At 30.4% G+C, this 25324-nt stretch overlaps 1 protein-coding gene across 3 annotated transcripts in view; it reads right to left on the bottom strand.

Moving 5' to 3' along the window:
* Window positions 1–25324, bottom strand: part of PIG-O (phosphatidylinositol glycan anchor biosynthesis class O) — a 51849-nt gene that overhangs the window by 2021 nt on the left and 24504 nt on the right. For 2 of the 3 annotated variants that reach the window (XM_035377680.2, XM_035377691.2), the window contains 3 exons: window positions 21617–22864; window positions 14044–14299; window positions 1546–1856 (listed from right to left, as the gene is read on the bottom strand). In XM_035377680.2, the coding sequence (XP_035233571.1) occupies window positions 1546–1856; window positions 14044–14299; window positions 21617–22864 (1815 nt within the window). The remainder of the gene's footprint in view (window positions 1–1545; window positions 1857–14043; window positions 14300–21616; window positions 22865–25324) is intronic. The other variant, XM_035377685.2, reaches the window with a different exon arrangement.

Genomic DNA, 25324 nt, shown 5'->3' with positions numbered 1-25324 from the left:
AACAAAATATTAATCTCCCTTGTTTACCACTTCAGACAAACCTTGTCAAGGGATAAGTGTTTGAAACACTAAACTGGTCGATTAATAAGTCATATTTGTAATAAAAACATGTTATCTTAGTAAACTGTACGTAAAAAAAAGTAAACAGCAAAATATCTATTCAGGAAATGGCTTCCATTTATCTTTTTTTTTTCCATTGATAGAGTATGCCAATTAAAATTTCCATTAAACGAGATCTCCTGCAAGTAACTACTAAAAATGGAAATATAGTTATTAAAAATGCAATTAAATTATAAATTATAAGACCGGTGGGTTTAGATTCCACTATTCAATAAATTATTTAAAAAATAGTTTTTTTAGTTACATTCTCAATGATTTAAGAAGTTTATTTTACTAAAATAATGCATGTTTTAAATTTGAAATAGCTTATTACAATAATTTATGCAGATAAAAAAATGTTTCAGATTATTCTTTGAATATAGCAATAAATATTCAAAAGCAGTTACAGTACTTTACAAGCAACAGCACAATTCTTATAAATGTTAGGGGAAAAAAATTGAGAGATCATTCAATATTTGGTAATTATGTAATATGCAATCTACTGCTTTTATGCTATTAGCTATTTATTTTTTAACGGTGGAACTAAAACTGATCGTTGTTTTAATCTCTTCTTTTTCCTGCTATTCTATTACAAGTCTAAATTTAATAAAAAAAATATAAAAAAAAAAGTTTTAGTATGGCCATCTAAGAAATAAATAGCTAACTAAAAGTGATAGATCGCATACTATATCATTACTCATTATTTTAAAGAATATATATATATATACATTCAAAATGAATTCTTTATAGTACACTACTTAATTTGGCTATAATATCTCAAGATTTCTAAAAAATCTATTAACTTAAAGAAACTACTTAATTCATCTCTTTAATCTAGCTAATTGAAATAAAGCTCAACTACAATTTTAGCCTTATCTAAAATGAGCCGTTTGGCATCATCATTCTTACTTGAGTAAAAGATGAAACACCTTCACATTTATTAATTATTGTTAATTGAATGGGGGTTGGTTTGTTCCCCTTGAAAAGTCAACCAATTTCCAATCAATGATGATAATTACTTGGTTTATTAATTTTCATATTTAAAGTTTGCATTTCTATTTTTCATGATTTAAATTCAAGTTCTTTTAAAAATATTATTTTTGGGATTAAATTTTATACTTCTGGATTACTTCATTTAGATATATTCTACTAAATTTAGGAGATAATATAATCAATCTTACTTTAATAAATATATATATAAACTTGACTAATATTATAGGCACATAATATATAGGTACATAATTTTATCTTTAATTCCTTAAAATAGTTTCACAAATTATTTGAAAAACATATACTCTAAAATAGCTTAGACACCTTTAATTTAAAGAAATGGGATTTTTATACTTGAATAATATGTTGCTTTACACACTTTTATTTACAATAAAAGTGTATAAAGCATACATAAAGCATATAGATAATAATATAGAGAAAAAAAATATTATTCACCTTTACTCCCCAGCAACATAAATATTTCATATGAAATCTATAAAGCAATTTTTTGGTAAATGTTGATGGCTGTGACAATATCAAAAGTACTGGTAGTGTTAAACCGTGTAAAATGTACGAAGAAAATGTATTTAGAATAACTAGAGCTCCAGATAATGTATAACTGTAGATCTCCTTATGATTTAATAGAAAAGCTGCATCCCACTGAATTGAAGTAAAGGTTGCTTGGTGAGCTGTTGCATAAAACCAGTGGCGTGCCAATAGGCTCCAAATAATTGCATTCATCCAGATCTGAGATTTTGTTTGAGGTCCTGCAGTGAATTTTAAAAATAATGTATAATAATTCTCAAACAGTTAAGCATAGTAAATATAATTTCTCTAATGTTATTTTACTATATTAATTCACATATATAATCAAACGAAATTTTTATCTTTGTATCTTAACAAATAAGAATGCACTATTCCTTTTTACTGCTTTTGCATTCTTGTAAGTTTCAGAACAAATTTTTATTTTAATTAGTAGTAGAAATAGATAAATACAGGGTGATACATATTGTACTTTCAAACATCTAATAACAACAGAAATATGGCGAGTGCTTGTAGTAATTTCACATGATTGTAAAATGAAACTCTCTCTCTATATATATATATATTTAAACAAATTTAAAGACAGACTTATCAAGGGGAAGTTGCCTCCAAACCTAACTCTCCAATCATTCAATTCGTGTTTCTTCATTCATGCAGGCAAGGGTAAAAGTCAAAACCAAAAGTAATTCCAATAAAGTGGTACCCTTAGAAATTAACATTTAAGTATTAACATTTAAGAATTAAAGTTCAAAAAGGAAAATACTAATTAAGTCTTTTGAGAAACAAGCAAGTAAAGTCAAGAATTAAACTTTTTCTTAAAAAATTAAATTTTTTAAAAATTATTTTTTTATAAAATAATAAAAAAATCTAGAAACCAATGTATTTTAGAAATCCTTGTCTACAGAAACTTCCCCTACACAAATATGCATATCAATAAAAAGAAACTATAAAAGAACTATACATAATCCATATAAACCAATAAGAAATAAAAAATAAAAAGAAACAAAAAGAACTAATTCACAATTTTTAAAATAAATATATATTTAAAAATATAATTTCATATTTAGGAAATACTTAGATATTACATAAAAAATTTTTTAAAAAATACTTAAAGCAAGTAAATAGTAAGTTTTAATTCTAACTTACCTACTATATGAGTGTTGGTATCTGCAAAAGTGTTGTGAAAGAGAAGTAAGTGTGTTCTTCAAATTATATAGATGACGCTTATGTAGGTAAAGTTGAGTGTCAAGCTGCTATCTTTGTTATAGTAAAAATTTTTGTGTAAATATTAATATTAATTAAATTAAATTAAATTAAAAATCCTAAAGGTAGTAATATCAATTATTTAGGGAGTTAAGTAACTGAGCCAATCAAGAGATGTATGTTTGCTTGAAGGAAATTAAAGTGAAGTGGTATGTGAAAAAAATGTAAACTGTTTGTAATTTGAAATGTGTGTTCTGTTGAAAAATTGTGAAAATTGTTAAAAAATTAAGTGAAAGATATTTTGTGTGAAAATTGCAAAAAATTAAAGTAATTAAGAAAAATTGAAATGTTTTAATATTAAAGTTTTAAAGTAAAATTTCCTAAAATTTTTTGATATGAAGTCCTTAAAAAACCTCTAAAAATTCCAGAAATTTCTCAAAAATTCCTTTAGGAAGTTAAATAAAACTTAAATTTGATGAAAGAAAATATTAAAAGTTTAATGAACTTGATTTAATTGGTATATCAAAACTTAACTAAATACTGGCTAAAGTATGGAAAATTAGAAGAAGAAGATTAAAATCTTCACTCAGTTCGGGCTATAATTGAGACTTTTGAAAAGAGTTGACCCTTTATTAGTAAAAGGAAAGAATCCAGTGTTGATTAAATATACATATTTACAAAATATTTACAATAAAAATTTACAATAATTTCTCTACTCTTTTACATCCTTCATCCTCCAGTTAAGGTTTAAGGTAATGTTATCATATCCAAAAGAGCCAAAAAATTATAAAGGCCTGCCTTTTTAATATATAAATTAATAAATTTTGGTGGTACTTGGTTATCAACTTGTACATTAATTAGTTTTATGATTTCTTCCTTTAAATCGTCATTTTCAGAACATATATTTTTTATTCTGATAATTTGGCTATGAAACATGTTTTCTATTACTTTTCTAGAGATATTAGAGTTCCAATTAATTAGTTTAATAGTAGGAAAATGGAAATTCCTTCTTTTATCAAATAATTTCAGGTCTAGGAATTCAATAGTATCTTGATTCGTATTCGTTTTATTAAGTGTTAAACTATTTGGGTAAATTTTGAATTTCTCAAAAGTAGAATTATTATTGAAGGTTATAATATCATCTATGTATCTAAAAGTATGAGCAAATAGCTTTAATTCATTTTTATTTAAACTGAGTTGGAATTTATATTCAAATGTAAAAAGAAATAGGTTACAAATTTGTGTAGAAATGTTTGCTCCCATAGGAATTCCTCTAACTTGCTGAAAGATCTTATTATTGTATTTAATGTAGTTATTAAATAATGCACAATTCAGATAAGTATTCCATCTATCAATACAAAGGATGTCAAGTATGTCAGGAAAAAGTTTTGGGAGTTGCATTAAACTAGTAAAAATTTCTTCTAATGGTAGAGAAGTATAAAGGTTTTCAAAGTCATAGCAGTTAATGTTCTTGATTGTTAAACTTTTAAAACTGCTGAGAACTGGAGCATTATTATAAATAATCCAACTATAATTGTGTTGTTTGTTAACAAGATGTTGGATTAAATTACGAATTTTTTTAAGTATAATTGCAAATATGTAATCTATAATATTCTTTTTATAATTATTTGTACCATTAGCAATAAATCTAAATTTGAGTGGTGATTTATGAAATTTTGGGAGAGCATATAGATTTGCTAATCTATTGTAGTTAGATAGTTGTGAAATTTGCAGTTTCTTATGAAATGCTTTTAGCTTTTTTGCAATAACATTTTCTTGTAGATTGGTGAGTTTGTAAGTAATGGCATTATTGAGTTCAGTATTAATTAATGAGACATAAAAAAATTTTCATATTATGCTAAAGTTATTATTGGCTTTGTCAATTTTGGTAATCATGAACTTTTGTTTTAAATCCTGTAAAAGAGGTATGAGAATATTCCACTGTAAATGGCTATTAAATTCAATTCTTCGAATTTTTTGCTTGAATTCTTCTAATACTGCATGTTTCCATTCCATAAAGGTAGAATTTGGAATATTTAATTTGAAACTAGTTTTAACTATAAATTCGTCTATATTTTTTACGAAACTTTTAAAACTGTGATGTTTGTTAATTTTTAGTACTGGTCTAAATTTGGTAACTTTTTCCATTAAAATTCTTAAATGTTGGTTTTGAACTATTGCTAAATTGCCTGTTATAATATGTTGATGAAATTTATCTATGAAATCTTTGTATTGAAGATATATAAAAAACTGAAGAGCCAAAACTTTATGACCACCTAATCAATAATGCATTCCATGACTTTTGGCCTGAAAAACAGCTACCACAAGTTCTTAGTAGATGATTGGAGACAGGTTGTACCAAATATCTACGCAGCGGTCATGCAAAGTCAAGATATTCTGACATGCAGTGCTTGAGCTCTGAGCTGCCACTTTGACATCCCAATGTGCTCTATCGGGTTACGATCTGGTGAATTAGGTGGCCAGGACATTAATTGGAATTCATCCTTATGCTCCTTGAACCACTCCAACATAATTCAAACCTTGTGACAGCATTATCCTGCTAGAAGATTTCATTTCCAGTTGGGAAAACACTTGCTATTGCAAGGGTGCAACTGATCTGCAATTATGTTCACACAGTCCACAGCTTTCATGGTCTATTCTACAACTAAGGGTCTTCGAGCCGCTCATGACAATATCCCACAAAACATAATGCCGCCACCACCAGCCTATATATGATCTGCTGTACAAAGGAGGAAAAACTGTTCACCTGGAAGATGACGTACCCTGACATGATTATCAACGTGAGGAATGACAAATCGTGATTCATCTGACCACGCAATTGTCTTCCACTTATCCATGGTCCAGTCTTGATGCTTGCAGGTGCACAAATGAAACATCTGCTACATAGTCCCTAATTGCTTAACTTAGCTCTCCACTAATGCAGGCATGCCACACATGCACACACACATTTTGGTAGGGTTTCCTACTCAAAATGGTAGATATAATATGCTTATGTAAGCTATACTTTTTTTTTATAAACAAAGATACAGATTCATAACAATTTAAATTTCAATGCTGTTATAAGTGAAAAATATTTACTTCTGGCACTACTAAATAAATAATAGAAACATGATAATGACAGTGATAAGGAAATTTAAATTATCTGCATTAGATATATTTTAAAAATGTAATAAATTTAATTATAGTAATGATTAACTAAATTGAGTACCATGGTTAGTGGAGTTAGGTAGAAGTAAAAGTGGGCAGGGCACCAAACATTCACCATTCGTCATATCGGTATAGTCCTGTCGCAGTAACTAGTTCTACCCCAATTTTGAGAGAGACCATAACGGAGGGTGGTCCAAAGGTCTCCATATCTCTTCTCCTACCACCAGCTTCTCGAGAGGAATATTGGCTCACTGTGTATTTTGAGTGACTTCTTGCCACACAGATACGATATGTTTACAAACATACATGCCTTCTCCAGGATTCAAATCCAGGCCCACTGACATAGCAGTCAGTGCCACTAATTACTATACCAACTGAGCAGCAATTAATAGAGACAACTATAAAGTTGAATAGACAAGAGTATGAATAAGTTTCTGTTAATCTTGAAATTTTGTAGCCACCATGCCTATGCAGAGTAGTGAGTAGTGGCATATATAATTGTTTTATTGTTTTTATGGTTAACACACACACACAAATATATATATATATATATATATATATATATATATATACTGTATTTGACGGCATATAAGATGCACCCTTATTTAGACAGCCACACACAAGGGAAAAAAGTTTCTAGGGTTCGTACACATTTCCTTACATGAAAATTAAGGACTTTTAAGGACCATCAAAGAAAAAATTAAGGACCTATCAGCAAACAAAAAAATGAATAGGAATTTGTCTAGAAACTGGACTTTTAACCATCAATCGCGGGTCTATACAAGATGCATTTCGAATAAGAGAATAATTTATTGGACATTTAGACATTAAGTGTTGTACTATTGTTAAGACACATTGTTGACCTTCTTGTTTCAATGCAAAACTTTCAGCTTGTGAAAGCTTTCAGCTTCTTGCGGCATTTATCATTCATTAACTGCTCAGCAATGAATCCCAGATAAACTTTACTTTTATCATTATAACAATTTGGATCATTAAAATTAAATTTATAAAGATTTTCTGCTTTAGTTATTTTTGAATATTCTAGTTTCAAAATTTTAAAGTGCTGAAGGCAATCATTTACAAGTTTTAAGATATCTTCAGCAAAAAAGGGAATAAGTGGTTTATCACTTTGATAATATTCAAAGAAAGGCAATAATATTTTCGACAGAGAGAGAAAAAAAAATTTAATTTTATAAGAAATATGTTTCATCTTTAGTTGCCTCCAAAATATTTGAGAAGGATTTTGATGAATTTTTTTTAACTTCCCCATTTCAACTTCTTTAATGTACAGTAGCAAGTCATTCCATATTTCAATGGCTCTTTCAACTGCTGGGACATTTTGCAACCATCGGTAAAAGCAGAACTTCACAGGTAGCTTTTTTAAGCCAGATATACTTAAAAAATCTTCACGTCTTGCAAGAGAATCTTTAAAAATCCAATATAAGGAGGATAAGAATGATGGAATGTCCCAGCCAGTGGATGACATCCTATGCTTGAAAGCATTGTTAAGAATGTGTAAACCACATGTCCCTAATGTCAAGCATTGAATGTTATATTTCTTTATCAAGTCGTGTTGCAATAAATCATAAAATTTCCAGTTTACTGTAGGACCATCCATCGATATTTGTAAGAGTTTTGACAAGTCTAGTTTCTCAACACATTCATAAAATTTGGATAAAATAATTTCACTTGTTGCATGCCCTATAAATGCAGAAGTAAGGTACTGAGTTCTGACCTTATTTTCATGATGCCAGTACCTCACATAAATATCTAGTTGCTTCTTTTGATTTGTCAGATTAAGAGTCTCATCAAATAGTAACGCAAAAAAACTCAGCATTTTTACAATGCTTTAGTAACAAAGTTTTAAAATAAGGGCCAAGACCAAAATAACAGATATAAGCACATTTCTTTTCACCACATGAAAACTATTTTGCAATGGAACTATCCGGGAACATTTTAGTGAATAACGGCCCAATATCATTGCAGTGGCTTTTGATGCACTTAAAAGACCACAATATTTCTGCATCTGTAACTTCAGATTTGAAAAGAAAAGAATTGATTTTATTATTTTCTACACTTATTGATGTTGAATTAGCAGTTACATCTTTTCCTGAAGTAGATGCTTCTTCTAACTTGACAAATTTCATGATACTGTTAGAAGAAACTCTGCAGTTGAGAAGGGAAAGATGTTTTGCAGCTAAAAGGGGCATTACATGCAAGGCATTCCTTAATTTTTATTATTTTAAAACTTTGTTACTAAAGCATTGTAAAAATGCTGAGTTTTTAAGTATCACATATATATGTAAATAATGTATATATATATATACATTATTATTACAGATTTCTAAAATATATTAAATTGTTAATCTTTAAGCTTGCAGGCCCAGCCCGTATGTTTTTTGTATATTTAGGACTAATAGCAGACCACTATTTATTTTTGTTTTTATTTTTATTTTTATTTTTATTTTATTTTAGTCTAGATTTAAGATGTTTCGGTATAGTTTAACATATTTTAACACCTTAATGTGTCATTTTGTGCGGACACGTCGGGAAATTGGAACAGAGAATTGAGACTGTTAAAATTTTCCAAGACACTTTGTCTAAATTAAAAAATTTTTGTAGCGAAAAAGTTTCAATTGTCTGTTTCGGCGAAACGCGTAATGGGGTTAGCTTGATTCGATGTTCAAACAAATTAAATTTCCCTTGAAAAGCCAGTTTGGAAGTCGAGTTGGGCTAATTTACCATTTTCCGCTTACTTTTTTATCTGATTCTGTTTTTTAATGTTTTACATGTTTAATGGTTTGATTTTCATATGTATCAATTTTTTTAAAACGTGTTGAACTTTTTGGAGCAACAGCTCCTGGTAACTTTTAGGCAAGCTTACTACAATTTTTATATTTTACTTATTTTGCAGCATATTGCGCAAAATGTTTTCTAGACCAAATTGGTTTTTCAAAATTATAATTACTACTTTGCTTGATATATTATATATATACATTATATATATATATATATAATAAGACATCTATATATATAAAATAAGAAATGTATACTGAAAATATACATTTTTTACTATATATATATACAGTATACATATATATATAGTACATATATATATATACAGTACAAATTTCGAGATCCGGACATCCAATATCCGGAATGATCTAAAATCCGGACCTCAAAGCCACCACCAACCAATATATTAGGGCTTTTTTGGAGGAAAAGGGTATGCTTTACGCATGCGCATTGGATTTTTTTCCTCATCATAAAAAAACATGCCGGAAATCCCGATTCTTAATCTCAGTTTGGCGCTAAATAAAATATCTCATTATTGAAGAAATAATTATTTTAGCATAAATTTGTGTGATTAGTAACTTGACTCCATAGCTGCGTATCTGCTTGGCATAATCTCAAACCAAAACATTTGTTAATTTTACACCAACTAATATTTTATATCCTTGATGCCGAAATCGCGAATCATTATTTATTGTAGTTTGCTTTCACCACCGCATGTTTATCAACGGATGACAACTTGAGTGATGACTCATGCAGCGACGCCAAATAACAAATAAGCTTCCACTATTCCAAATAACAGAGTATTATACGATTACAGATTTAAGTTTAATGCACTAAAACGTTGACAAGGGGAAATTAACAGAAATTTCTTTCCTTATGCTAAAAATAGATTTTGTTAATGATACTCATAGGACAAACGCAGGGGCGTAGCTAGAGGGGGGGCAAGGAGGGGCATCTGTCCCCGGGTGCAGAATCGAAGGGGCGCCAAACTGATGTTACGACATTTTAGAATTAAATGTTTTCCATCCTTGGCAAGCAGTAGGGGGCACGAAATCTTCAGTTGTCCCTGGGCGCTGAAAACCCTAGCTACGACTCTGGACAAACGATTATATTTAGTGCTATTTGAATTAAGAATAACTGATTTGTTAGACTAGAAGAGAAACACGCTAATGTGACATAAAAATCGTAAAAACAACCTTGTATTTAGTAACAACTTGTATCTATATACTTACGCTAAATACAAGGTTGTTTTTACGATTTTAACTGATTTGTTATTCACATAAAGCCAGAACCTGCGCCAGAGCTCGCATGGCCGCACCAGGCGGCAGAATTTAGGGAAGTTAAACAGAAGTTTTTCATTGCGATGACAATGCCCCAATCATCAATCAATTAACGGAGGGCGAAATCTGTAGTATAGTTCTAAATCCAGAAAATACAGCTACCGATAGTGAAGAAACTAACAGAGAAGCTACTGAATGAGAAAAAATTTTGATTGACAAGTTATTCGGAATTCTCGACACAGCAATTACAGGTCTTGAACAATGGATTTAATAACTCAACAAGAAATTATATGTCTATAGTATTAGTCTAAAGTATCAGCAGAGAAAACAAATCAAACAACTCACATTGAAAGAAATGTTTAATAAAGTAAACATATAAATATTAAGCCCTTTTCTTTTGTAAATTTTGATACCCTTTAAATCATAAATGCTTCATTATTTCATAAATCACGATTTCATATTTTCATTTTTATAATTTCTACGTGCCATCTTAGTAGATTTAAAATGATCTAATATCCGGAAAAATCTCAAATCTGGGATCGCCGAAGTCCCGACCTCGGACTTTGTACTGTATATATATATATATATAATACGGAATGCATATTTTCAGTTAAACTTCTACCCAATAACTTTAATTCATGAAAGTTAATTTTGCGTCTAGTTAATTCAGGAAAATAAGTTTCAATTAGTTGTTTTCAGCTTTAAAAATATTAAAAATTTTTTAACTAATAATTGTATCGCCATTAGGAAAAATAATGCATTACTATCAACAGCATAGGATTAAACCAAATACTTAATTGTCTTTTGAAGCTTCAAAACGTATTTCCGAACTTTTCTCGGCTAGCGTTACCGAATTTGCCCTTGGCGACCTAAAATCGAAATGGAGCCAACAGATTTCCCGCGAATTTCTCTACGTTCTGCAGAAATAAACTCATAATCCCGATATCCCACACATATAGTGTATGCAAAAGAGAATAAACTTCGTAGAAGGTGATAAAAAATTAATTTATGGCTTAATTGAAACAAACACAGAAATTAAGCTAAGCAAAACCGTGTTGAATTGTTAAGCAAAACAAATTGAAATGATAAAATGAAACTTAATTTTCATGTGAATTTTCAGCGCTGACTCTCCCATTATAGAAATTTCAATTTGTTTCAGACAAAGACCACATTTAGCTTTATATAAGGATTGTCATCCATTACTATCCAGTCTTTGTAGTCAGCTTGATGAAGCCACAGTTTATTGAAAATGCACTTTCCAGGCATATCGTTCCTATTGGCGTCGGAAGGGTTGTGGCCTTCCAGGTTGGGATTGCTCTAATTTAGGCAAATATTTTCAGAATTCCCCTCCCCCCTTTTTTTTCTCGAGCACCTTCATCATCACTTTCGCCTCTTAAAGAACTTCCGGCTTCACGCTTTCGTCACAATCTGCCTAAATTTATGGATAACACCTGTTTCGAAAGAGTGAATAGCCAATCAGTCACCGATACTTTCGTTCGAGTAGCTAATTGGATTTTTTTTTTTTTTTTTTTCTTTTCAATGCAAATCCGTGAACAGATTGGTTAAGCCGTGCAATTTTAATTCCATATTCACGAGAAAACGCAATTTACACATAGAATGACAATCATTAAAGAAATGTCAAATGAGCAAAATTAAGGACCGTTTATTCATTTTGGCCAAAATTAAGGGCTTTTAAGGACCAAAAATCATTTTTGAAAAAATTAAGGACTTTTAAGGACCGTACGAACCCTGGTTTCTTTTAGTTCTCACATTTCGTAAAAGCCAAATAAACAATTATTGAATGCAATTACCTTCACGTATAAGACGTAGGTAACGTTTTTGAGACCAAATTTAGGAAAAAAGTGTGTTTTATATGCCGTCAAATACGGTATACAGTGGGTACAAAAAGTATTTGCACACATACATTTTTGTTCACAATTTATAAGAAAATGCATTAATAAATACAAAAATTGGCATTTAAAAAATAGAATAAGCCTATTCATTTAAATTAATTACAAAAAATACAATAATATTAATAAAAAAATTTTTTTGCAACAATATTAAAATAGCTTATGTCAAAAAAAGTATTTGCACACTCAACACAACTCTAGCAAATTTGCATTTTATGCTATTATTTGACAGTCATCCCGCAGTAAATAATATATGTAAGACGACTATAAAAGGAGGTGTTGTCGAAACATTATCAGTTGATTGCCGATTCAAATTGTAATGGCACCTAAGAAATCTGAATTGTCGATTTCATTGCGAGAAAATTTTTTTTCTCTACGTGAAAATGGCCTAAGTTATCAATAAATAGGTAAAAAAGTAAATGTCTGCTTCTCTACTATTTGGTATGTTATAAAGAAAGAGGATCTACATCAAATAACTTCCGCTCTGGACGCCCAAAGAAACTTTCACTGCGAATGAAGCGAAAAATCATAAGAGAAGCATCAAAAAATCCATTTGTTAGTGCAATTACTTTAGCCAATGATGTCGCTTTAACATCTGGAGTTCAAATCTGTGCCCAAAGTGTTCGAAATGTCCTGCACGATGCACACATTTATGGGAGATCACCAAGGAAAAATCCTCTCCTAACTGAACGAAACAGACTGAAGAGACTTGAATTCGTTAAGGAATATATCAATAAGCCAATTGATTTCTGGAAAAATGTCATATTCTCCGACGAGAGTGAGTTCAATATTTTTAAATCAGATGGCAGAAAATTAGTTTGGAGAAAACCTTGTACTGCTTTTCATACCAAAAATGTGTTACCTACAGTTAAACATGGAGGAGGTTCTGTTATGATTTGGGGGTGCATGGCTAGCAAAGGAATTGGTAATTTGTGTTTCATTGATGGGAATATGACAGCTCGAACCTATATTGATGTGTTACGAGATAACTTGCCACAAAGTGCAATAAAATTGGGTATCAGTAATTCGTACTATTTTCAGCAAGACAATGATCCCAAGCACACTGCCGGTATAATTCGTATGTGGTTGCTTTATAATGTACCCAGAAAACTTGCCACTCCACCACAATCACCAGACTTAAATCCTTTGGAAAATCTGTGGAATTCTTTGGATTTAAAAATAAAGAAAAGGAAGATTTCAAGCAAATCTGCCCTTAAACAAGCCCTTATTGAAGGGTGACCGAATACTGAGCCTACTGTTACAGAAAATTTAATTAAATCAATGCCAGCAAGATTACAAGCAGTAATAGATGCTAAAAAAATCCAATTTTTTTATTTCTTAATGCTTCTTTTTATGAATTGCAAACAAAAATGTAGGTGTGCAAATACTTTTTTTACCCACTGTATATATATATGGCCCTCAGATACCATTCATCACAGTACTTTAGATTGAAATGGGATTAGTATTTCATAAAATCATACTTTTATAATACATAATAGTAGTATTAATAAGTCAATGAACACATAACTCTCAATGACATTTTCCAACAGGACTTGTGATTAATAAGTAGACAGTAATTGCAAATATATATTGATACTATTAAACTTTTCTACAATTATCTAGTTTATTGTTTAAATCGAAGATTTTTATCCAATAAACAAGGGATAAATATTATTTTTATTTTTGCTTGTACTTACTTAAATGCAGTCTAGAAAGTCTACTAGTTTTAGTCTTACTTTAAAGCAGTCTCTTTTGTTTTTTAGTTAAAAGTGTACTTCCTTCCTTTCTTTAACTATAATACTTTGTAGTAGGCACAGAAAGTTAAATGCCAAAAAATGCATGCATTTTGACTTTAAAAAAAAAAAAAACTAATTTTATAATAATTAAAATGTATCATCTGAAATAAAATTGCATTGTAAAGTTATGATTCAGTCTCACAAGGGGGGATATTTATTTCAAAACTAAATTGGTAAAAATAAATAAATGAATGAATAAAAATTAAATAATTTACAACAGAAATAAGTTTTAATGAAGTATTTATAAAAATGTATTACCTGAATTACTAAAAGAGGTATCATTAAGAAGGAAACACAGTAATGTAGAAAAATACATTAATGCAATTGCGGGTGCTATTGCATCTCCTGCAGTCAAATACAACAGCTGTAAAACAACAAAAAACAAAGATCCAAGGCTTCCAAAATAAACGTCTTTTGATGAGATTTCCCATGGTTTCTCAGATAGCATTGGAAACAAACCAATAATTGTTAACATGATTATTACAGTCAATGAAGCAGCACGTGTGAGGACAACCTAAAAAAAAAAATTTAAATTTAAAAAAAAATTCTTTACTCCAAAAATTTAGGTTTTTTTTTTTTTTTTTTTTTTTTTTTTTTTTTTAAATCTGAAAGATTTTGGAGTTTAAATTACATCCAAAGGGGCATTTTTTTAACGTTTTGTGTGTTACCTTTATTTATTAAATATCATGTTCTTTGCACTTAAACCATAAAATTCAGTTCAACAGCAATATCGCAAAATAATTTTTAAATGAAATAAAATCTTTTGAATTTCCAATACACAGTTCCACACGCTGAAAATAAAAAGGTCCCGCCCCTGTAAAGTGTTGCCATTGCTCGCTTTTAAATCGCTGAGTTTGTTAATCAAAAATTCGTTAAAGTTTTACAAAACATGAAATAGATAATAAAGCAAATTCCAAATTTGGGCTTCCAGATGTCCATATTCAGGTGGAACCGTACATTATTCAAAATTGTTTTATGACAATGCAAGAAACATACATACATTTATGCAGATTTTTCATTATTTAATTTCTTTAAATATAATACGGGGTGATAATATTGTGTGGCAACAATTTGGAAAGTGAATCGAACATTTATAGTGAACCAACGCCAAATGCCAAAAAGAAAATATAGTCCTTCAGGGCAAACTGTTCCTTTGGATTTAAAATCTGAAAGGTTTCAGATTTTAAATTATGTCCAAAGCAGCATTATTTTTAACGTTTTGTGTGTTACCTTTATTTATTAAATATCATGTTCTACATATTCTAACCATAAAATTCAGTTCAACAGCAATTAATTAAAATTATCATATCTGTAGAATTTCTAATACAGAGTCTTGTGCGCTGGAGATAAAAATGCATTTTTTTGTACAGTGTTCCCATTGCTTGCTTTGAAATCATTTAATTTTTAAATAAAAAATTCGCTGAAGTGTTACAAAATATGAAATCGATAATAAATTTCAAATTCAAATTAGGGCTTCCACATGTCCATATTCTATGGAAGATTACATTATTCAAATTTTTATGGCTCTAGGTACCGTTGTTTTATCACAGTGCAAGATATATACATTCATGCAGATTCTTCATTATTTAATTTCTTTAAATATAATACAGGGTGATAATATTTGGTAGCAACAATTTGAAAAGTGATTTGACATTTATAGTTTTCAATGCAAAATGCCAAAACAAAATTAATAATCCTTCAGGGTAAATTGCCCCTTTGGACTAACAAGCTATTTTTTAGACTTTAAAAAATTTGATTTCCTTCTCAACTCCCATTTAACAGAATTTTATTAAATCACATTCAGCTCACTCTGAATATCATTAAATGTAGTAAACTTTTATTTTGGAGTTATATTTACAAGTACAAAATAACAAATACTTCATTAAATACAGCAATATTTAGAATATAAGCAATACAATGAGAGTTTTTTACACATTTTGATAAATAAAAAAACTTTTATTTTTAAATAAAATTGTAATGAAATTGATGAAATAATGAAATAATTTATCACAAACTGGCAATGTATACTTATCTTCAATAGCAAAAAATTTTAGCATTAAACAGGACATTACTTCCAGCAGAATAAATAAATAGCTAAAAAGAGCTATTTATATTATAGAAGTAAATAATCTATCTATGCAAGTGTAGAATTTGAAATGCAAATATGATGAAGACATACTTATAATTCAATTTATAAAAATAAATAAAAGAAATATTGAATCAGGCATATAGGAAAAGATGACCTTCAATAAAATTTTTATACTAAATATTTTTATTTTTATAGAAAAGTTATATTTCTATTTTTACAGAAAATTGTTATTTACTACTACACATTTCCTTATAAAGTACTTTATATTTCCTTATAAACATTTTGTAAGGTATTTACTTTATATTTCCTTATTAAAATTTTTATCTGACAGAGCTCTATCAGCATCTATAAAAATTTTATGTAGGGGTAATGATGTGAGGATTGTATTCATTAAATAGGCCCACCAGTAACATAAGAATGCTGAACATTGGCAGTTTTCCATTTAGCAGTTCAATTCAGAAGTAATATATCCTACTTATAAGTTTCCTCTTAACGCATAACACTGTTCCTTCTGTGGTAACAATGATTCCTTTAAGCAAGATATAGAACTGGGGAAGCCTAAAGTGCCCTGGTATCTTCAAAATGAATTCAGAATTTTCATTGGAACTAATGACTTCCAGATGTTCATCTTATGCACCTATTAAATATCTTTTTAAAAGCATATCATGAAAGCACATAATAGTATGGAGCTCTGGTCCAAAAAAAAAATCAGCCATTTTTATTGATTCAGTATCTGTATCTAATAATCTTATGCATTCTTAAAATCTTCATACAAATAAAAGGAAATCAAATCATGGCCAATCATGTATACATATTTCGCTTATAAAGCATATATAGAACTTTTTAAGTCCAAGATAAATTTCTTTAAAAATACATGTAATATTTGCATGTAATTTAAAAATGCCTCATATATAGTAAATATATAACAATATATGAGTAATATATAAGTAATAATATATAATATAAGTAATATATAATATATATATATATATGAGATCTTTTGCAAAAGAATAACATTTTTAGCAATTATAAAATTTGGAATTTTAATACTATATTGCATACAGCTTGATTGCCTAAAAAATATAAAATCATGCAAGATGATTAGTTACTGTAAGTGTTATTTGGCGCTGCACATTGCATTTAATACAACATCTCACACATGGTACTTAAGTCTAATATACATTCTGTAAAAAAAAATATCATGTACTGAAAAAGTGTAATGGAATGCAATGACACTTGACATGCAAAAATTCCAAACTCACCTATGCATATTATCTTGTTGTTACGAAAGTTTTCTACCAAAAAACAGTCTTGATAAAGTAAGGGAAAAAATGAAAGCAGTACCTTTAGTGCAGGTAGTAATCACCACTCAAATCTATGATTTTCTGCCAATATTCTGATAGTTTTCCTAAGCCTTCGGCTCAGAAACTTGGTGACCGCGAGTCCAAAAACAGATCAACCTCATTTCAGACATCCTGTGCAAAATGGAATATAGCACCAGCAAGATGTAGCTGCAGGTAAGACAAAAGGTAGAAGTCTGAAGGAGCAATGTTGGAGTTATATGGTGGGTGTGGAAAAAGATCCCACTTGAGTTCGTACAGAGTCCAGCCGGTGAATGCAACCATATGTGGTCTTGTATTTTCTTGATGGAACATTACCATTTTACAACAGAATTCAGTTCGACATTTCTCCTTGATAGCAATGTCAATACAGACTAGCATCTCACTGTACACCTTACTGTCGAGGGTTTTTTGCCTTTCTCCAGATATTCTTTGTGGATAATACCATGGCAAACTCACCAGATACAAAGCATAATCTTTTTGTCAGTCAAATTGCGCTTTGTAGCACTGCTGACAGACTCACTAGGCGCAGACTTACCCCCTTTGCAGCCTGTGTTGTTGAAGTAAATCAACTTTTCATCACAAGTGACAATCCAGTCCAGAATTTTGTCCTTGCATTGATATTCAGGCAGATCAGTGCAGGCGAATAAGGGACGAATATGTCTGTCCCTTATCTGCTTCAGTTAGCTCATGTGGCACCCCAGCGATTGAACTTGTACGTCAAGTTTATGCGAAGCATGGCGTGACTAATGGACATGACACTAATGTCTAAATCTTTAGCAAGCTCTTGATCGATAAATACATACTGATCTTCTACCAAAAATTCTCGCAGGCGGGCCTCATCAACATCAGTAGTCTGAATAGAGCGCTTTGCTTCTTGAATGTCAAAGTTCGAACTTTTGGTACCAAACCCTTACAGTTCATATAATACAACATTAGTACTAAAAGCTATACACATGATTTGATAACATTCTGTAGCTGACTTTTTGCAACAGAACTGGAAGTAAATGATGTTCTAATCTGGTAGCATGATAGTTCCATTTCAGACACCTTGTACTTAAATAATAACAATATTTTTTTACAAATTTCACAACACAGTATTCTAAAGCAAATCCCTTTCTTTCAAATGCCAAAAATCTTTTGACAAAATATAATTAAACATGCCAAAGTGAACTGTTTGAGCAGAGGATATTTGCAGTGATGGAAATTTCCATTAAAACCCAATATTAGTAAATATGCACTGCCAGTGAATGCACACAGCATGTGAATGGTGAATTGGAATACACCAATTCAGCAGATACAAGAGGTCCAGCACTTGCCTGCCACGTTAATTTGGAATGGCCTAAGTGCTGTTGGCTTCAGCCAAAAAGAATGCCTTAAGGTAAACCTCACAAGGTTACACGCAACTGAAAGAGTTCTAGAGCAATTGCAACACTGCCGTCTGGGAAGCAAAGTGGTCATACTACTCAATTGCCAGGCAAGAGAGTAAGAGCAATGAAATAATGAGATAATGTTATCAACTGTGATTCCAATACATTGTCCATTAGCAGTAGGCCACAGAGGATGACTCAATGCACAGATCAAGACACTTATGTTCCACCACAACCACCCTTATACTTTACACCATTCATCAAAACCTACCCACATATTTAGGATGTTTGGTGTCATGCAGAACCATTGGAGAATGACTGGTGGAGCATGGACTGCATTGTCAGTGTCCCTTATTGTATCTACCATTAATGGCGGCTCATTATTAACAATGTCTGCTATAATGTTGGGTAGAATGCAGTGGATTAGAGTTGTATTGTTTTCAGTGATGAATCCAGATTCTTGGTTGGTCAAACAATCTCAGCATTCATACGTGTGAAGCCAGTCAAGATGACATTGCTCATCTATATCATTATGCAGCAACATATCTTCATTAATCCAGGCCAGACTGTTTAACATCGGCATTGAAGACCCAGTGGACCTACTTTATACGGATAGAGCTGACAAGGTTGCAAAAGCTGTCTTTGACAGCTTCGAAGCTATATAATTGCACTTTGTCATAGACACGACATCATCATCATATCTTCATTACACCTGGCATTACCATTTAGAGTGCTACTGTGTATAACAAAAAGTCACCTTTGGTCATCCTGCACACAACTCTGACTAGTCAATAATAGATCTTGTAGCTTGTTCTATTGGGTCATCTGAAAAGTCCTATGGCCTTTTTTTATGATAAATGTAAATAAACACTGAAAAACATAAACTTTCATTGAATCACATAAGCATCATTTTATTTTTATTTTTTGCCATCTCTCAGGCAGTTGGAAAATTCCATTTTTTTTTTTTTTTTTTTTTTAAAGTCCCTAGATTTATTTGTAAAGAAATTAACCCTAGACCATTCAGAGTATTTTTAAATCTATTGATAAAAATCTGAGATTTAATCTATAGATAAAAATCTGAGAAGGCAAGTGAATATGGGAATGACACAAAACATCTCAGCCATACTTTTTGCCTGACATTTATCAAGATGTGAGGCAAAGCATTGTCATGACGGAAGAAATACCATGAAATATCCAGAACTGATCAGTTCTGGATATTTTGCTTTGATTTCTTGTTTTAAAACTGCCATTTGAGAACAATATTTTTCTTTTTTTTATTTTTTTTTATTTGGTGGTAATAATTCATAGTTATACAATTCCTTTATAGTTGCACCATACACAAAATGTAACTTTTTAAGGATTCAGCCCTCCTCTCAGAATATAGAAAGTCCTTTTGGCTTACCCCATGATCTTTTTCTTGTGACATTATTAAACAGTATCCACTTCCCATCTCTATAATGAGTCATTCCCCCCCTCATTCTGTTTGATATTTCCTGTGACTCTATAACTTGGATTTTCAGTGACAGCTTCCTTTAATAGGCCCTTGTTTGCAAAGGGTGGTCATCCATTGCAGGCATCCTCTTCGAGGCTGAACTTTTCACTCTTAAACTTCTCAAACCACCTTTGAAATGTGCCATCAGAACCAACATTTTGTCCCCAGAGAACAAAAATTTTACAAGCAATCTGAATAGCATATTTCCCCCCCCCCTTTTTTTTAAGAGCATAAATATGCTGAAAATGAACTTTTCAGTTCTCCATTCTCAGCACTGCATTGAAACAAAAATTATGCCATAACCCATGCTAGAATTATGTAACAGAGCAGAAAAAAACTGTTAAACTTCTGCTGATCAAGTCACTCCAGTAAGAAAATAATTAGAAGAGAATGCACTTCAGTTTGAAAAACTGCAGAATTTTTTGAATGACTTAATAGTACCCTGCTGCCATGCAAAGCTGGCAGTTGGAGGCTATTTTTAAACAATATAATGCTTGTCCGCATGCAGCACACATTGCTTCTGCAATCCTCTCATAACCATCCCAATCACCCAAACTTTCCTCCATTGGGTACATTTGGGAGATACTTGGCCACCAGTTTCAGCCACTGAAAAATGTGTCTGACTTGGCTGTGGAGTTACACTAGCAGGACATCATTCCAGAATACATTAGACATTTATATGCATCCATGACTGACTGTATTTTTGCATGCTGCAATGCTTGAGGCAGTACACCATATTAATCTGAGATGGCTTTGTTCTCATATTTTCCTCATGGTCTCACCTATTTCCTTGATCAGTTTCATTATGATCTACTGCTTTTTCTAGATGCATCAATTTTTTTGGCTATAGTGCATATCATTATGAATATATCATTAACACAGATCTGAAGAAATTGATGCACATTTACACATTTACAATTCTTCCTCATACAACTTTAGTTATTCCTCACACAGTTTCAGCCACTGCATCATTTTTATATGCTTGGAGAATTTCCATAATATACTCACTTAAAATATAACTAATAGTTGAAATAAAATTCACTTGAGATATCAAAGTCATAGGCTAATATTTTATCTGTATGTCAAGAGGTGTTTTACATGTTAAACAATTACTTTTTAAAACATGGTCATATATTATTATGTAGATTTTATACTAATTCAATATAATTAATCAATCTTATAAGCCAGATCAAATCATAGAATATGAATTTTGTCTGAAAGTTGACTAAATGCAAAGGAAGAATTTAATAAAATGGCAAATAATGTAACATATTATTTATTTATAAGAATATATTATATATTAATTCAAATCAAATATTTACCTACCACCTTAAAAGCAACTTTTAAAAAATTTTACATTACAAAATCATTCATCAGATTTACAAAAAAAAAAAAAAAAAAAAAAAAAAGTCACCGTCTTCTTTTCATTAGCAAATTGGAAATGAAATAATATTTACTTAGTTAATACATTAGAAGCAGGTACAACATTTAGGTAGCAGATAACTAACAGGTTCTAAAATAATAATATTTATATACTTACTTCATTCCCTTGGAGTATTCTGTCCACTGCTTCTAAGGGTACAATGTTAAGCCACCATCGAAGTGAAGTGCACACACATACAAAAAAAATTCCATATTTTATACAAACTGCTGATACTGTAAGAGATTTTGATGGAAATTTGCTAGATATTATTTGAAGAAATATTGCTACAGGAATTATCAGAGATATTAATGATAATAAAAGTCTTGATAATTTGTATGACTCATTATGATGCAGTTTCTCTAAAGAAATTATAATATCATAGTTCACACATTGAGTTTGCTCTTCTCGACATTTATAAAACATTGAACCAAGTCTAACGCATGCCATAAGGCATGACAGAAAAACAGGTTGCAATATGAATTTGAATGTCACTTTCTGGTTTTTCTTCCCAGTTTTAGTTTTATTAGCAGGATTTGGAAAAAGATATTTTATGCATTCTACAATGCAGGGGCAAAATGTGTACAATATAGCTGATTGCAGAAAATACAATAAAACACGATCTTCATTTATAACAAAACTATTAGAAAAGCTAGCAAAAAAGAACAGTGTACATATTAAAAACGGAACATTAGATAGTTTTAGACAAAAATGAAGCAATTCTCCAATAAGTAACTTATAATACATTACTAATAAATATAACATAATTACAGTAATAACAAGCCAGATGCTTATTTTACTGAAAATATATAATGTTAATAATAGAGAAAAAAATAATATTGTGCAAAAAATGAATAAAAAATATTTGAAACTTAATTGCTCTGCAATCCAACAGTTAAAAGCCAAAGTGAAACATAATATAATTGTACCTAATGTTATTAGTTCAAAGTTAAAAGTAGCCCATTTCTTTTCACACACATTTCGGACATAATATAAATATTTTGTGTAGGATGCACAAATTTCAGACAGAATATTTTTACTGTGATTTACATTATCTGAAATTTTTTGCCATAACATGGATATGTTTTTCAGCTGCTCTACAGCTAATGCTACAAATGCATCAGGTAGTTCCCCAAAAACAGTACTGTAGGCTTGAAGATACTTTTGTACTTGAATGCAGTTTTCAGCAAGTGCTAAAGCAGCACCTACCAATGGATCTAAATCTTCATGGAAACACACTTCCTTCATATTCAAAGTAAACAGTTCAGGTATCACAATGCCTAAATTAGAAAAAGGTATTGGCAATCCCAAAAGTAAAGACATGGTAGGAACTACATCCACTTGTGAAACAGCCATGTTTTTATGAACCTGCAAAAATTGGTAAATTATTAGAGAAAACAAAATGAAAGAGGCCATAAATTTTAATACATAAGCCCATAATTTTTGTAAAAAAGAAATAATGGTAAACTTATTCAGTTTCTTCATTTACTCTTCAACCCTTTGATGTATATCGAACAAATATATCCTTGTATTTTCCATTGGCCAGCATTCCTCTTATATGCAACAGAGGAATAAGAATGGATGGTGATAATAAACACAACAAAGTTAAAGCTCTGGAAATTAAGCACAGCTTGTTCATGCATAATTTTAGAATGAATAGTATAGCTGTGATAAACATGCCACTATTATATTTTTGTTTTGTTTAGTTTTTACTTAGCAAATGACACTCTAATTTGATTAATACAGCATGAAATGATACATGCATGAATACAGCATGAAATAGCTTACTTGCTGCTATTCAGCTGTTGGTCAGCTAAGTAAACTGATCATATCTGTCTCAATTTATCCGCAAAATCCAAATATATAATATTTTGATTACTTTTATACAGTACAGTAAGAGCCTAACTATCTGGCATTCGATTAACTGGAAAGCTCACATAACTGGCATATTTCAGTAACCTTTATTTCCTCTACAAAAATGAGTAAATTGAGACTTTGAAAGCACTTATATGATATTTTCCCCAAAACATGTGTTTTAACACCAATAATGGATAACTGTAAATTCAAAACACAACCTTATGATCTTTGCCTTGGTTTTAAGCACACGCTATTAATTTTTGATAAGCTGGTTTAATTTTCATAAAGAGGGATATAGATTAACTGCTATTTATCTGTTTTTCTCTTGCATTCTGAAAAAAAAAAAAAAAAAATTATGAAAATTTAGCTTTTACAAAACAGCGTATATTATGTTTAGAGTTAGAGTTCGGTTATTTTGCATATGGTAATGCCATTATTATCTGCATAAGAGGAAAGATGCCCTTATGTAGGACTTTTTGAAGGAAACTGTCTCTTATTCACATTACTCATGGAAAAATGATGAAAATTGACCATACAGCCAGCCCATTCACCAGCGATCAAACCCAAACCAGATCAAACTGTTTGCATTTAGTGGTCTTAACTACTCAGCCATTGGTGCAGCTTAAAAGTTCTGAGATTCCAAGATTTTGATTATTTTAAATGGATAAACAATAGCAATATAATGTGAAAAATTACGATAAGTGATTAAAATTTTTTGTATGCTATATCCATAACTTGTATCTGTTAAATATTTAAAAAAAGAGCGATATGTTTCTTTAAACTTCTGCTGAAATGATTGGTTCAATTTTTGCAACATCTGCCAACTTTCATGGTCATGATATTTCATACTTTCATGTGTTTAAAGTCTAGAAATATACTGGCTTTAAAACCTGAAATGTAATATTTTTTTTTCAAAAATCCTACATTATTTTAAATGTAGGCTTTTGATATTCAAGTTGATAACAAATAAGGTGATTTTTTTAAATTTTACACTAGAAAATTCTTCTATTCATTTGGCTATTCTATGATGAATTGTACTTTCAAAATTTTCACGTGTTCAAAATTTTCCAGAATTTTCATGTGTCTGGCATTTCACAAGCTCTTTTTTTAATTAGTTAGATATAATGATCACACTGACTTCTTCTCACTCTCACTTCTTAGAAATATCCAATATAATTATTGATCTAAGCCAGTGGTCCCATGAATACATTTCAGTTATGTATTTATTACAAATATGGTGCTAATAGTTTTAGAGACATAAAGATATGGACGGTGCTTATGAGTGGGACTGCTATTGAAAGAAAAAAGATAGCATGGAAAAGTTGGGCTTTCTCAGTGTTTGCTTGTATATGACAGGTGATATGACTATGGTACAGTAGTAGAATCTCCTACACTGGTACAGTCAGTATATTTAGTTTGCAAGCTGACAGCTACTGGCATTTCAGTAGTCTGAAATTTACAATTTTCTGGTTAAGATCAAAAATAAGTTATTTAATAATAATGTTAACAACAACAGTTGGAACTACCTGATATAAATGTCAGTCTAAAATTCAATATTTAATTGTCAATACATTTGAATTACAGAGTATAACCAATAAAAATTTATTGCAGGTACCAACCTTTAGACATCAAATAGAAAATAAATATGAATTTTGATTTTTTTTCTTTTGTGTTATTATTGTTTATGTATGTTTTAATAAATTGTCAGAAAGAAAAGTTAAAATTTAGTTTGTTATTTTATTTTGTTTATTAAAAACGTTTTTAAATTTTGTTAAAATAGCTTGTTCTGGCTCATCAGCTGCTTTCAGACTGAACATTCGACCCACATACAATTTGAGTTTGAGACCACTGTTCTAAGCAATTTTTAGAAGAGATGAATGAGATAATGCTCAGATAATTATAAGTACTTCTTATTTATTCAGCAGAAATATTTAATTCAGTAAATACAGGTAAATGCTTTTTTGTATTTTC

Source organism: Stegodyphus dumicola, chromosome 4 (genome assembly GCF_044657685.1).
Source record: "Stegodyphus dumicola isolate Sdum_Otavi_A_Nest chromosome 4, ASM4465768v1".
Taxonomy (NCBI): domain Eukaryota; kingdom Metazoa; phylum Arthropoda; class Arachnida; order Araneae; family Eresidae; genus Stegodyphus; species Stegodyphus dumicola.
The sequence above is the reverse complement of the archived record's forward strand: the minus strand, read 5'-3'. Positions and strand labels throughout refer to the sequence as shown.